Genomic DNA, 16,531 nt, shown 5'->3' on the forward strand with positions numbered 1-16,531 from the left:
TAGGTCTCATTCTGTTGTGTAAAGTTCACATTAAGTCGTTGGAGAGCTCTCTGGTATCAAATGTGACATCATAGCTAGTAAACACAACCTGCAGGCAATAACGCTCGACTGTGATCGTCATGAAATATGACATCAGCAATTGAGTTTAGAAATGTAATATTTGGCGATGAAAATGCTGGACTGGCTGTGAGACTTCTTAATGCCACGGAGACACACAAGCACACGCCTGTATGTGTATGAAGGAATGCGGACAGTTATTTGGATTATGTTTAGAATGCAGATGCCAGCTACGAAAATTCTACAAAAAACTAAAATTCAGGCATGTGTGTATTCACTCTGAAACACCATTCATGCAGAGTGGAAATATAAAAACAGCTTTGTGTCTGTACAAGTGCGTGTGAGTGTGCTGCCCAAGGATCTGTCTGCAGAGCGGCCGTGCAGAGGCCTGTTCCGAATCAGTCTCGCCATCTGCCTGCAGATAGACTGGAGATTGAAGCCGTTCGTGTTCGCTCAATTAATTCCATCACACAGCCAAGGCAAACACAGTGCACTCTGCACATACATGCACACCGCCTGTCATTTATGTCCATAGGGATGCAAGGACATTTACAAATGAAAATGATACAAAACATGCACGCAGTGCTTAAAATGCATATCATGTTAGCATTATATGCAAATGCTTGCTCCTAGCACAGAAATGTGCTAAAAAAAAAAAAAAAACTGCTTGAATATCATGCTACATGGCAGCCATTATTTACCCACCAGCCGAGAGGGAGCATCTGAATTGCTTATTCAATATCTTTGACTGCATTACAGGTCCGTATAGATGGATTGACTGGTCACATTCAGTTTAATGAGAAAGGCCGCAGAACCAACTACACTGTTAGTGTCATGGAACTGGCCCCCTCGGGACCCAAGAAGGTAAGCCTGAGGCGCCAGTCAAAGATATTTATTCTTGCTCAAGGGTCCCCTTTTTAAAAACTGTGGATGTAATCTTATTTAGTATTTGAATAACCCTGTTGCTTATTTTATGACCTTGTAGAGTATCAAATAAGTCTAAAAGAAGGTATGGAATAAGAGTTAGGCTTTTGAATGCTCTGAAGAGCCAGTTTGGAATTGAAAAAAAGAAAACGACATTCAGACACATTTAACAAGCAATCTACTTCTACCTTCAGTGAGGTGTGAGAGTAACTTTTTACTCTCACACCTCACTGAGCAGCTCCCAAATGAGGACATGATTATTTCTGCATATATTTTAAGGATGTAAGTTCAATTAGAGGCATGAATGTACCTTACCTCTGCATGTGTTTTAGTCTTGCAAATGCAACTCACTAAACTGACTCATCATTACAATTATATTTTGAACACCCTACATACGTGTTTTTTTTTGTTTTGTTTTGTTTTTGTTTTTGTTTTGTTTTTTGGGGGGGGGGTCAGTCATGCACAGTAAGGAGCTACTTAATCAACTTGATAGGTCATTGGACTGTGCGTAAATATAAGTAGAAATATGATAAACTGCCTTTAAGCTTGAGTCTTTGAGTAGGAGTAGGAGTAAAAGTTATTTTTCTCTCATATAGTCAGACTGTAACTTTAGGCAGTTAATTAAACACAGGCCCTACTTTGTGACACATTCTCCTTGCCTTAGGTCGGGTACTGGAATGAAGATGAGAAGTACGTGACCACAGCCAGCTTGAGAAGTGGTAACGAGAGTGTGTACACACTGCTAAACAGAACTTACATAGTCACCACTATCTTGGTAAGTCTGAGGGGACAAAAACAGAGGTTAATGGGTTTTTTTTTTTTAAGAGAGGACTGGTGTGATGTGAGAGTGAAACAGACAAAGTAATGGTAGCATATTTTCTATTATGGTAGAGCTCCTTAAAGTTCACTCCCCTGAAATAATTCGGCAGGCGTCCGTGATTATATCTTTTGCTCCCTTGTTTCTCTTCCCAGCTACATTCTCTAACTGCTCTCTGTCTGACTGAAGCCTGCTCAGAATCAGAATTAGAATCAGTATAACTTTACTGGTCCATGTACATTTGAGGTGCAGAATCTAACAGCAGTCTCCAGTATAGTACACATTTATTGCACTTAAAAGCTCACTAAAGGTCAACATAATCTCAGAGGTCACATCAAGATACATGAAAATAAAAAAGGACAGACTAGAACTTATGATGAAATGCAATTGGCTCATTCAACAGGACAGTGATCCCAAGCACAGCAGCATATCTACAACAGAATGAGCGAAAAGGACAAGAATCAAGGCATAGCAATGGCCCAGTCAAAGTCCAGACATCAACCGGACTGAAATGCTGTGGTGGGACCTTAAGAGAGCTGTGCATTAACAAATGCTCGTCAAAATTCCTCCACAATAATGCGAGAGACTGATAAAGTCATACACAAAACAGTTACTTCATATGATTGGTGCTAAAGGTGGTTCTACAAGCTACTGAATCACGGGGTGTTTAGTTTTTCACAGGACTGCACAGAGTGCTGTAAAAACTTTCTTTTTCACATGACTGTGTCCAAATCATCTCTGCTGTGAGGAATTTTTGGAATAAAGGATTTCTACTATGTGCTTCACTTAAGAGGTATTCAGTGTTCACCAGGTTGGTGGAGGTGATGAATGCAAGACACAATGTTGACTATAAAAAAATTATTGGCACACACCAGTTTTTATTAGAGGCAAGCTTTCAGATTTCATGTAGAATCGGCTGTATATAGAGACATCATTGCCAACGAGAGGAGAAAAGCTCTTCCAGTCAGCCTCCAAGTTGTAATTAAGATAAAGGAAATTTCAGAGGCCAACTATCTCTGCCACTTAGCAGATATAATTATGTTTAAACAAACTGGTGCAAAATGGCTGAAGTAGTCAGTTTAATTTAAATAAAGCCCAAAGTGAACCCTAATGCAATCCGTTCAGCTACGAGAAAAGGAGTTTGATGACTTACATAGATTTTTGTACCCAGTTTTCAAGCATTTTGGGTAATTTTCACAAAAAAAAATAAATAAATACATACTGTAAAAAAATTAGTTAGCAAATAAACAGAGAAGGGGCCATAGTTAGCTAAAATTGATAAATAATTAAAATAGTTTAAAACTAAAGCCAGTGGATAGAGTTTAGAGATAATTAACTAAACACATTCTGTGTTTGAAAGTAATAAATATACAAAATTATTATTTAATCATTATTTAATGCCAAAAGTAAGGAAGAAACAGTTGATATGGGTAGCTTCTAGCACTTCAAGTGTTTGTAGTACAACTGCAACACTCTGATCCTGTGAAAACAGTTTTCATTGTAAAGCCAATCAAGTAGTTCTTGTGGTGCTTGTATAAACAGGAGTTAAATAAAGGATAACAGCCACTAACGTGGCTACACAATGCAAAACTTCACGTGCAGTCTATTGACATCTAATTTCTAAAGTGTGCCTAAAATCCCTCTCTAAACCCCAAAGTTGCAGTCTCCCGTGTAAGCTCCCAAAATAACTCTCTCTGACATAATCTCCTATCAGTGTCCTTTTCTCCGGGAAGATAAATTAGTTTTCTGTCTTGGAACGTAGGAGACGAGATAAGGTGCGAGGAGCACAGGCGCAGGAGTTTTTACACCTTATAACTTTTGTGCTCTCCGATTCGTTGCTTAAGAGTGGGTGTTGTTTTGCTAGTGTTTAGATATCACATAGTTCTTCACTGTAGTCCCTGCTGTCCAAGTTTGTGCCCACAGACTAGGCCTGGAGAGCTGGAGAAATGAGGCGCAACTGGTTTAATGGGGCATCGAAGCTTCTTGTCTTGATGGCTGTGGCTTTTGCACTGAAACCAGACAATGACTGAAAGGCGTCTAATCTTAGCTTTTCTAGATTTTTTCTCATTATGGCATTGAGTGTAGATAACTTTTAAAATATACAGTATTATTAATGGCAGCATACAGGAGAAAATGATAGAATTTTCAAAACATATTCAAACATATTCAAACCATGATAGGAATAATACTAGGAATAGGAAAAAATAATTAGATATGGTTACTCTCATGTATTTTCTTTTATTTTTTGATACTCTTATGCGTAAGGTTGCATTTGTTCTGATGCGTAAGTGCTCTTGTGTGTATAAACGTGCAGTGAATGTGGTTGAGTATTGTATTTAATGTGGCTGAGTGACAGCAGATCTCACTGGAGCTGTTCGAGGTCAATGTGATTGAGTCCTGGAGGACCTTTTGTATGCCTTGCCATGTGTCAATGTACATGTATGCGTGTGTGTGTGTGTGTGTGTGTGTGTGTGTGTGTGTGTGTGTGTGTGTGTGTGTGTGTGTGTGTGTGTGTGTGTGTGTGTTTGTGGGGATATGCTCACAGTTGTGTATGCCCCTGTCATTGTCTATGACTGCAGGCGTCAGTGCATACGCTGTGAAAGCTCTGTCTCCCCAGGGGTGCCATTTGTCTACCAGCCTCGAGTTATGTGCAACAATGATTACCTTCATCTGGACCATAAAGAGCAGGAGAACACAGATAGCTGTAACACACAGAGGAAACCCCCCCACTGCCCACCCCCCCCTTCTCTAGACCCTGGTGAACACGGTGAAAGGATTTGCTCTGCTCAGCAAAAACCTTAGCTTAAAACAGGAGCACATAACAACTTGTGGGAATTGAGGCCTTCTAAGTGCTTTTGGACAATTTATACTGAGCTGAATATAATTCTGTATGAAATACATATTTCTGAATGTGGAGCCCCAGGTGTCATGTCAGCTGCAGTTTCTCAGGCAAGTCAATCAGTGTGCGATGTACAATAGAAAGAAGAACAGTGTGGCCCTGGAGCAGAGGTTATCCTGGTTTCAGAGAGCTGTCAGCTTCATTGTCTTCACGCACACACTCACACAGGTGCTTGTTTGGATCATATCTGGTATCTCTTCAGCTTTAACAATGCTGTCCAGTTCCTCTGTTTGCTTGCTGCGTGCTGTGTACTTTTCAGTGTACAATGTAATCATCCTACTTAGACAGTCTTTGTGGATGAATTGCATACCTTATCTTCAGGGAACAAAGCCAAAATAATGCCTTGTAGTTCCATTTAATTATCTTTTCTTCTCAACCTTTCAACCAACAATTATAGCCCAGTCTTTTTTTTTTTTTTTTTCTAAGCCTTGATTATGAACAAGGGTTAGCGCTTCATTTTCAAAATACACGCTAATTTCTGGGAAATACTGTTGAGCGAGTTCCTGTAAGTGATTTAGAAACTTGTAAAACAGTCAAATAAATTTGACGATGACAGAAAAAAAAACCTGTTTTTACTAATGGCTGCCCCTCATCCAACAGGAATCTCCATACGTGATGCTGAAGAAGAACCACGAGCAGCTTGTGGGGAATGATAAGTATGAGGGCTACATTGTGGAGCTGGCTGCAGAGATAGCCAAGCATGTGGGCTATCAGTACAAACTGAAGATTGTCTCAGACGGCAAGTATGGAGCCAGAGACCCTGAAACTAAGATGTGGAATGGCATGGTTGGAGAACTGGTCTATGGGGTGAGTCAGTAGAAGTTCTTTTAAAATTTTTCCTCATTCAAAGCTGGAAAATTAACTTCTAAATTACTTCTTTTATAAATACTGATTATTAAAGGCATTAACACAGAGAAATCCTCACAGGCCAAAGCTAGTTAAGGATGATTACTGTTTTGGCTTTCTTTTTTGCATTCTGCTCTGCTTATTTAATTAGAATTTTAATGTTTTAGACTTTGGGCAGGGTTCACTTGCAAAAAACAAATCCTTACTTTATGCTGCTGGAATAATTTGTGATTATATGATTACTAAGGCTTCCTCTGAATTACAATTTTGATACTCTAATCGGATTCAGCAGTTCAACACAGTCCACTTTGTTCTTCAGAAGTATTAAATTCTGCTGTGTTTTCATTTTGGATCATTACCAAGCAACTTAAACTGTTTGTCCCAAGTGCACCATGATAAGGGGGAGGAAGATAGAGATATGATCATAATCTGAATGAACCGGTCCTTTATTTGCTTTATTATTTTGCAGTACACTTGGATAACAATCCTGCTGAAACTTATACATATCTAGGCACAATATAGTTTATTACAGTTGCTTAATCATCACTGTCAGCCCTTACGCAGAGTGGTGAAGCACACATAGCGAGTGAAAAGAGGTGAGTGAAGAAGCAACACTCAGTGCATCATGGGAAGCCCACCCAGCAGCCTAGGCAGCATAAGGGATGGTTCAGGGTCACCTGATCCAGCCCTAACAGAAAAGGAAAGTTTTAAGCCTAATCTTAAAAATACAGAGAGTGTCTGTCTCCCAATGCCAAACTGGGAGCTGGTTCCACAGAAGAGGGGCCTGAAAGCTGAAGGCTCTGCCTCCCATTCTGCTCTTAAATACCCTCAAGTAAGGCAGCAGTCTGAAATTAATAAATTAAATTAATTAAAAAGAGATGAAGTGCTACATTAATGACTTTATGCGGCACTGTTTACATGCCTGTGTTTGTGCTCTTTCCTCAGAAAGCAGATGTGGCTGTGGCTCCGCTCACTATCACCCTGGTCCGTGAAGAGGTGATTGACTTCTCCAAGCCCTTCATGTCTTTGGGTATCTCTATCATGATCAAGAAACCAACCAAATCCAAACCTGGTGTGTTTTCCTTCCTGGACCCGCTGGCTTACGAGATCTGGATGTGCATTGTGTTTGCCTACATTGGCGTCAGCGTCGTCCTCTTCCTCGTCAGTCGATTCAGCCCGTACGAGTGGCACGCTGAAGACTACGAGGAGGGAGGCGAGCCGCAGACTCCCACCCAAGCGGCAGCTTCCAATGGGGTGCAGCAGGGCCAGACACCAACGCAGCAGAACACTACCCAGCAGAGTCCAGAGCAAACCAATGAATTTGGCATCTTCAACTCCCTTTGGTTTTCGCTTGGCGCCTTCATGCAGCAGGGCTGCGATATCTCACCACGGTAAGAAGCTGAGGCCACAATTTTTTAAGTTTTATAGTCCTTTGAGTCTGCTTTTATTTGTTGGTACACAAAGAGACATTCAGTACCACCTACGTGTAGTATATATCTATCTGCCACACCAACGCTTCAACATGCTGACTTGCTTTCTTTTTCAGCTCACTTGAGCTTTGTTTATTGAGATTTTGTTTTTTTCAGCCACTTGTCATACAAAGAAGCGATAAAACTTTGATAAAGAGCAGGAGAGTGAGTTTCTGATGTGGTCATGTTGCAGACTGTTGTTGTTTCATTCTCATTCTGTCTCCAGATAATTCCCATGGTGCTAAAAATGTGGCACAATGTTCTAGGACAATAAAAACTTGTAGTCAGTAGATCCCTTTAGTATTTTGAAAAATTTAAATCCAAATCCAACTCTCAGCCTGTCGGCCTGTCATTCTGCATCAGACAAGTGATCGGCCAGTCAGCGTGTGAATATCAGACCCTTAAAAAGCTGCTGTGAAGGATCCTGGTGTGAGTATTGAGTGGGATATGTTGGCTTCCCTCAAGTGCTCTCATGAGCTGTGGTATGAAACCGTTCTCAAAAGGTCACCAATTAAAAATCTCATTAAGTGCCTGAAATTAGAGACACCGAGGTCGACTTTCTGAGCTCTCCAGAGGCACTAACGGGAGGAGATGAGAAGATAATGTCAGTGTTATCACTGTAAGCTCTGAACCAGCAGAGACAGGTTAGGTCACTCATAGACAGAGCTTCTTGTCTCTTTAAACATTAAGCTACATATACATTATGTAGTAACCACTGTGAAGATGGAGACCCTGGCGCTTTGGCGAAAGGGTAATTGTCAGCATAACCGCATTCTATCTCGGCTCCCTTCTTGTGCCGATTAAAGGATGTGTTTTCACTTTGGTCTCACCCTACACAAATAACAAGAAGGGGAAAAAAATCTTTGCACCCACAGGCCGGCATGCTGCACATAGGTGCTCAGCAGTACATAATGTAGGTAGTGAATTCCTCCTCCCACAGGCCTACACCTGACATTTACTGTTTTCTGCCTGGAGACTATGCTGTGCTTCATGCGAGATGAAGCCTATTGTCCAAATGCTCTTCTCTTACAGGCAGAAAATGCATTTGCAATAACTATTGATTTTCTTATATGCCACACAAAGAGAGGAAGAGCGAGAGAGAATGTCACTGTGCTTCCTTAAAATTGTTCTTTCTGTATGAACAGCCATCTTTTTGGTGTGTGTATGTGGGTGGAATGGTGTGTATTTTACTATACGTGTGCGCTTGACCACACATGGGTTCGTGCATTTTTTTTTTTTTTTTTTTTTTTTTACAGTATTTGCATTTGTTTTGCTCAGGGGAAAGCAATCTTGGCCAATGCAAGACCTTTCACTGACTGTGCCTAAAAGGACAAAACAGGCCTCTGTACTTTCTTATGTTCTCAGTAAAATAGGTTTCAGGTGGAACAGAATTTCATTAGTGCCATTAGTGAGGCTGGTAGCTTTAAGGGCCCTTATCCTCTAAGGACTTCAGTCAAATACCTCTCTTTGTCTCAGAGTGTCCTTTCAAGGTGAGTCTGAGTCATTTAAAAGATTTTTTTGGGGGAGTCGGTGTCACAGAATTGAAAAAAAAAAGAAGAAAAAACTCCACATGTCGCAGCGTGTGCAGCAGTACGTGGGGTGGCGATCAGCACGGCCTGCATGGTGTCTTCAAAAACCAACACAGTGAATGTTTCACCCCGCTGAACGCTGCCCTGAAGGAAACATCTTCCCCTTGAAAATTTGGGTGACCTAGTTGCTCTAGTTAGCACAGCGCACATTCGCACACGTTGCTGCATGCTGATGTGTCTCCTAAAGCATCATGACTTCCTCTGCTAGACTTAAAGGACATACTGTTACAGCTACTGTTTGTCAGATGAAAGCAGTCGTACTTGTAACATCACAAATTCAGTTTCATAGGCTTTCACAAGAACACAGTATATGCAGTTTTACTTTCATTCAAAGATGTTTTTGTGGGAAGATTTTGTTCTCGTATGTAAGGCAGTGTTTGGCCATTTTCTTTAGATTTTTTTTTTCTAGCCTGACTGCAGCCTGTATTTCTGCTCTCATTTTATTCATAGACTGCATAGGGCCCATTGGTGTGAAAAGTGAAGCCAATGCAGCTGTGCTTTAAACCTCCATTCTTCCCATTATGGTTGCAAAAAGAAGTTGTATTATAGAGACGTCTATGAGCAAATGTCCTCAGTAAAAACTTTCCTTGATGGTTTATGAGCTCAGTCGTGACTTTCAAGTCTTCTTCAATACGGCTTTATGTTCATTTTGTATATTACGGTCCCATTTAGCGTGAAATAGAGAATAAAATAGTATATGCTTTAGAGCGAGGCTACCTCGTGAGGGACAAGTCACTTTTTTATATATTTTGCACATTTAAAACTTAAATTTAAAGTACAGAAGTATTTAGTATAAAGTATACAGAAGGATTCAACAACATGCTGGAAAGATTCCTAAGGTGCAGTTCCACGACATCCCAAAGGTGCTCTGGACTGATATCTGGTGCCTGTAGACGTCATTTGTGTACAGTGAACTCATTGTCATGTTCAAGAAACCAGTCTGAGATGATTTTAGATTTGTGACATGTTATCTTACTGGAAGCAGCCATCAGAAGATGGGTACACTGCTGTATAGCCCATCAGCTTCAAGGATTAACATGTTGTGTGTTCAGAGATTCTCTCCTGCATAGCTTGTTTGTAACAAGTGATTATTTGAGTTATTGTTGCCTTTCTATCAGCTCGACGCAGTCTGGCCATTCTCCTCTGACCTCTGGCATCAGTAAGGTATTTTCCTCTCAGGGAACTGCTGCTCACTGGAGATTTTCTGGGTTTTCTTTAGACCATTCTCTGTAAAACATGACATGGCTGTGTGTGGGAAAATTACAGCAGTTTCTGAAATACTCAGACCAGCTTGTCATGCCAAAATGCACTGAGTTGCTGGCATGTGACTGGTTGATTAGATATGTGGGTTAAGGTTGAACAGGTGTACCTAATAAAATGACAAGTGAGTAGATAGATAGATAGATAGATAGATAGATAGATAGATAGATAGATAGATAGATAGATAGATAGATAGATAGATAGATAGATAGATAGATAGATAGAAATATAAATAAATATAAATCTCTTTTTTTGTTCAAATAATAATGGCACATCATAGTTCTTGTTGATGAATATATAAAAGACATTATGTTTCTGAATTTGCTGACATTTCTCAGCAGGTACCTGTAAACCTATCATCACTCTGCAGTTATCGCTATTAGGTGAGAACAGATTGTTCTAGAGGTGCATTCAGCTCTGTGGTAGGCAGCTTGAAGCACTTCACTCTTCATACGTCTCCATTTAATCAGAGACAAAAGGCCAAGGAACAACACTAATGATCCACTCTGTCCTGGATTAATCAGTAGGTGTGTTTAATTTTCCTGTCTGCCTGCATATGTGTGTGTGTGTGTAGGTGTGTCTGTGGGTGTGTGAGTGTGTGGGTGTGTGTGTGTGTGAGAGAAAGAGAGAGAGAGAGAGAGAGAGAGTGTCTAGGCTGGTTCTATTAAAAGCAAGCACTTATTGCCATTTTTTTTGTCTGCTCTCTAACAGTAGGCTATCGAATTGGAACAATCTAAAAGGTACCTATGCACTAAGGTGTAGAGGCAGCTCTGTTTCTGTTTGCATGCATACAGTCCCATGCTCGCATTCATTTATGCATCAAACTGATGTGATGCATTAATGTGTACAGTACTTGATTGTGTGTGTATTGGCCAAACTGCTCCCCCTGCTATTTATTCTCTGCGAGGCCGTGTTTACTGTGCTCTTTCTAAATGTCAGCACTGTCAGTCAGGCCCTCCCATAAGCCCCAGTCTGTGCTGTTGGGCCCTCCTTGTGTTTATCTCTGCAGACAGGTGGACTCTGAGAGTGACCCCCCCACACACACACACATAAACACCCAACATTCTCTCCGTTCATTTGTTCACCCATTAACTTCCTCTCTCATCACCTCTTTTCAATCCCCATGTTCTCTAATCATCTCTGCTCTCCATTCTTTAGAGATTTCTTTCCCTCTTCCAGCAATAGATTCAGATTCGGGGAGGGGAGGGGTTTATTCCTCACCTGTACAAAAGGGAAAACCCCCACCTCTCCCATGCTAAATAGTTGCATACACAAAAAAAACAAAATAAAACAGAACATGGAGGTTTTACTTTTTTTTCATAGTAAGATTGTATGCTTTTGTTTGGCTTTGGTTGTCTGCCTTCAGAATCAAACTAGCTAATCACATGCACACTCAGAAGTAGCATTTTGCACGACGTGGGCCTCAATTTTCATATGAACCCTGCCATGAGGGAAATAATCACTGGATTTGAGTGATTTTGAGTAAAAGGCTACAGGGTGTTCTTCAAGCGAATGTGTTTTAAGATGTTTATGTCTGAATCTGTCTGCTCATAGGTGTGTGTTTGCCTGAACTGCATGGCCCCGTGGAGTTGTCGCCAGTCCTCAGCGTCTGCGTTCCCCCCGTTATATGATTGTAGACTGAAATAAATCAGCCCTGTCACTCACACCCTGCCTGCCGGCAGCACTGTCTCAGGCTGGCGGTCAGAATCATTCAGTAATGGATTGTATGCGTGGTGTATAATGGTAACCCCGGTAGGGTCAGTATTTATTTTTTGTCATGCAGTGATGCTTCTTTTCCTTGTGCTAAACAAGAGAGGTTAAACACTGGCACTGTACATACATTTACATACATGTACATACATGTACATACATTTACATACATGTACATACATTTACATTGAGGGAAAAAAACACAGCAGTAAAATCATCAGGTTTTGCATCTTCACTGCTCTGCTTAAAATGTAATACATGGAAAAACTAGCTCCACCCTGTAATACAAGTATAGTGTTCATTATTTCCCTGTCTTCTGCAGATTATCTGGATCATCTGTTGAGATGTTGATTTCCTGCCTGTGATGTGCTAACTTAAGCCTCCTTTACTTATTTGTTTAAGCGCAGACATCTCTTATAAGAGCCTCATTGAAACAAAGTGGCTAGCAGCTCAGTCATCATCCAGTGCGTGAACAAGCTAAAACAGACAAACTCTGACAGGTGGCATTTTACTCAACATGGTCAACAGTCACTTAAAATGCTTCATTTTCTTTAAGCCCTATCAAATGAGCCGTTTGTTTGCGTGCTTTAGACTCTCGGTTTGTTTACTTTTCATTCAGAGAAGAGCTTTCAAAATGGCTCCCGCTTCAAACTGCATACTGTATGTGTTCCTTTCCTCTTCATTTCTACCCAAACACAGACTCACCCAGAGCATGCAGTATTGTTTTCCTGTCTACCTAATGCAGGCTCACCCATCATTTCTGACATAAAATGATGCAGCTTGATATGCTGTCTGATCACTTGGAAGCTATTGTTGGGTTGCTAACCAAAGCCCTCATTGAGGAACCAGGTGAATTCTTGCGATCAAGGAAATTATTGATCTTGCACAGGGATCAAGTGGGTGTCACACTGTTTATTGTTGTTATTAATGTTGCAATCGCCAAGAAAATAGACTGTGTTACACGCCAGTGAGTTACATAATTGTGGAATAAGCAAGCTGCTATAAAGCAGTTGGGGGGGGGCGCCACAGGAAGGGATGATTTATTCATAAAGATACGGCTCAGTTTAGTTCACGGCGCAACTTATGTTTTATTTATTTGGAGATCGCATGAAGGCAACTTTTGATCATACATGCATGCACACTCACCAACAGAAACTACTGAGACGCGCACGCATACACACTCCCACCGGCATATCACACTTTGTACCACAGACAAAGACACCATCCCCTCCCAGGCGTTTACTCTGTCACATCAGTCACACATATATTTCCACATGCAGAGAGGGGGGTTTGCCGTAATCAAGCTGTGACAGTATACGGATATATTTCTCGCAACCATGAATAATACACCAAGCTGGAGGCCACATGGGAAATCTACCTGGGCCAGTGTAAACACTGCCAGTTATTTGACTGGAAAGCTGTGATGCTGTGAGGTTTATCATAAGGCCTGTGAGTTGAAAAGAGCCCTAATGAGAGTTTTTCTCTTTGTAATGGCAAGCCTGCTCTACTATAGGGGTGGATGCCCTTATATATAGAGAGAGAAAGAGTGAGAGGAGGAGGAGTGAGATGACTAAAGTCTCTCTCAGCTCAGCTGTACTGTTTGGAGTGCAGAGTGTGTTACCGTGGCAACCATGAAGAGACAGATTTTTTTTTTTGTTTTGTTTTGTTTTGTTTTGTTTTTAAAATTATAGCAGTTTCACATCAAGTCCGTTAGTTGTGTGAAACTTAAATGCACATGCATGGCACCTCTTTTTTTTTCTTTTTTTTTTTTTTTTTTGTATTAACGCTCAGAAAGAGCGAATGCACCATAAGTCCGTTCACACACGCGTGTTGACGGCATCGATTTGCAGGAAACAGTTGCTGATGTATCTGTGTTCAGATGCCTGTTTTCTAGCTGGAGTGACTAAGAGGCTTTGCGTGTGTGTGTGGGCGCGGAGCGAGCACTCTCACAGATTGCCAGAACTGTCTTTTCTCAGGTTACTTGAGGCTAAGACAGCATCCACAGTATCATTCAGCAAACAAGTGTGCAGCCACAGATATAATGATTACAGTTGCATCTCAATTATATTGATTCCTCTGCTCCGGCGTTTGCAGTGGCTGCAAGCTAAATTGTTTTGCATTCACGCATGACCACTCAAATGAGCCATATGTTGCAAAGCAGCCTGTTAACTTCACTGCTTCACTACTAAACATGCATTAAAACAATTACAAAGCATTTTAAATCATAATGCTTTTGTCAGTGTTGCTTTTTGTGCTTGTTTTTTTTCTGTTTTTTTTTGTTTTTCATAGTCTACTTGAATGAGTATAATTACAAGCTTGTGGTGTGTTCGCTTCAGGCTGGTAACATTACCATAATATTCTCTTTTCAGCTCAATGGCATGGTAATACTGACCTTTAGATGGAGAGAGACGCTTTAATAAATCATTATTTTTTGCTCCATGCTTTAAGCCCGCATGTTAGTTTAGCCTTGGAGATGAAAGCGCTCTGAAATAATACAGACTTAACAATTGGGAGATCTTTGCAACAAAAGCGCAAGCAAACAAAAGCAAACCTACGGCTCAGCAACAATATTGGCCATAGTGTGTTACCATTCCCCAGAGGCTCCTTTGGCAATATCAAGACAGAGGGGCAGCATGAAGTGGTGAAGTCACAAACACACTGAAAGCAACAGACAAGTGCATTTTCAAATAAAGTGTCTGTTGTCTCTCTGTGCACTAAAAGCATTGTGTGTTGCACATCAAGCCACACTCGCCATGTCTGCTCCGAGCTCAGTTCAGCTCTGGAGCCGTGACAGAGGACCAAAATTGTCCTCATGCTTGTGGTTTCAGGAAGCACAGTGACCTATATGGAGGCAGCTTTACATAAATAGGTAATCACATTTATAAATATTTGATTGTGTTTAATTATCCTGACATGCCCATATAATTATGTGTGTCTTTAACGGCCTGTTTTGTATTTGCTAAGGAGGATGGAGAAAGCTTAATAAAATTTTATCAGCTCGTAACAATTTACAAGCGGTGGAGGTATAGTTGGGGGAAGAAGGCTCATCAACAAAAGCCCTGTGATATACAGTAAGCTGCAGGTGAAAGGGCTGTTGGAACAGTAGCATGCAGCTGAAATGTAAAGAGGAAACATAAGTACAGAAATGTAATCCTACAGATAAAAGAATAAATTGCACATTTTTTTCTCTAATTTCGTTCAAATGTGATGTAGGCCATCATCCTCTGCCAAAACTGTGTGACAAACACATCAAATAAGGTATTAAAAATGATTCACCTCAGTTATCACAGCCTGTTCAAGCCTTTAGCTCCTTCAAAACAGAATACAAACAATGTTTACACGCAACCTGGATATATGACTATACAGTGGAGCCTTCTCGAATAACTAATTGAGCAACCCTTGACTTGGTTGTTGCACCACACACACACACGCCTACTTTATCATCCGTGGTCTCATTGTGTTGATTGAATAGTGCTTTTTTTTCTTCTTTATGCTGCTTTCTTCATTTCCACATCTAATGAGCTGTTTTCGCTCTGGATGTTTTTCACAATTCACCAGAAAGGGGCTGATTAGTTTGGATATAATCCCTGTATCTTGTGCTACATTCACAGATATCTGCTTATACTGTAGGTGCAATAGCCTCACTCCCCTGTTTGCTGTTTCTGTTGAGTTGCACATAAGAAGGCTTGCTTGCCGCAACAGGAGTGGGCGTGGCTGTGACCAGTCATTGAGAACGTACTGCTGTCTCACTAATTTATAAGGAAACAAGAAAAAAAAAAAAAAAAGCAGTGTACCAGAAAACTCCCTTACCATCCCTGATTTGTCTTAGAATCACACCATAATCAGAGACCATTTTCTTTCTCATTTAAACCTCTGTAATTCCTAATCCATTGTAATGTGGCCATTACTGGCTCATTTTTTACACTTGCTAAAGTCATTAGTCATTGCTAATTACCATATCGAAAAGAGGAGGCCAGCCAGGGGAATTCTAATGAGAGTTTAGCGCTACAGCAGATTCCCAGGGAACTGTGGGTGGAGATCATGTGGCAAACGATGAAGCTGGAGATCCGGAACGGTCTGCCGTGTGTCGCTTTTTCAGATTTTTAGATTGTTCCAATTCAATAGAGTTTAACATCCAGATCGGTGCAGGTAAATACTGTATATGAGGTCACAGTCTGACCAGTAAGAGCCAAACCTATTACCACTTTGAGAGAAAATTCTGTGTTCGTGCAGGATCCCATCACTCGAAGCAAGAAGCTGATTTAGGGAAAGCTAAACTTGGGGACGTCCTGGTGGCCGAGGGGCTTTAAGAAGCTGTGTAATCAGTGCTCCTGCAGGCCTGGTGCAGTTCTTGATTGCGTGACATCCTTTCTCTCCTTCACTATGAAGGAGAGGCAAAATGCTCCAAGAAAGACCTGGAGGAAATACATAAACATGACAATTTGATTTGACGCCGGATTCGAGCTTTTCCATTTTCCTCGTCTAAAGTACTCATTACTTAATTTGATCATTCATGCTGCTATATTTTTATTTATTTTAAGATTTGAGTTAATGCTGAGAGAAGCAGAGAAAAGTAAGTTGATCTTAAAGGATAAGAGGCTTTAATAGGTAATTATGTTCTATATATGCTTGATTATGTGTCAGCGACTGAACACTTTGATTGATCATTTAATAACTTCAGCGCTAATAATTTGCATACACAGAAGTATTGCATTTCTGTCTGTTCCACTGCGGTTGAGCCTGTGCTTCTGCTGCTTCCATTAACATTCATTTTCTTTTCAATACAATAAAAAAGGCAGAGTGAATAATTGATTAATCATTACCTTAGCACGACTATGAAATTACAGTGCTGCTTGGAAGATTTCCCTTACTGTAATAGGACAGCTTAGTTAATCTTTTACTAAGGCACCAAGTTTGGCTGCTGCACAATAATGTATGAGGGGCGGAAAGGAGGCTCAAA

At 40.8% G+C, this 16,531-nt stretch overlaps 1 protein-coding gene across 1 annotated transcript in view; it reads left to right on the top strand.

Annotated features, from left to right (window-relative positions):
• gria1a (glutamate receptor, ionotropic, AMPA 1a) overlaps window positions 1-16,531 on the top strand; it is a 74,174-nt gene that overhangs the window by 34,863 nt on the left and 22,780 nt on the right. Inside the window, exons 8-11 of the mRNA XM_030738785.1 lie at window positions 817-921; window positions 1,646-1,756; window positions 5,298-5,504; window positions 6,489-6,934. Of these exons, the coding sequence (XP_030594645.1) occupies window positions 817-921; window positions 1,646-1,756; window positions 5,298-5,504; window positions 6,489-6,934 (869 nt within the window). The remainder of the gene's footprint in view (window positions 1-816; window positions 922-1,645; window positions 1,757-5,297; window positions 5,505-6,488; window positions 6,935-16,531) is intronic.

The sequence above is a fragment of the Archocentrus centrarchus genome, chromosome 10 (genome assembly GCF_007364275.1).
Source record: "Archocentrus centrarchus isolate MPI-CPG fArcCen1 chromosome 10, fArcCen1, whole genome shotgun sequence".
Classification (NCBI taxonomy): Eukaryota; Metazoa; Chordata; class Actinopteri; order Cichliformes; family Cichlidae; genus Archocentrus; species Archocentrus centrarchus.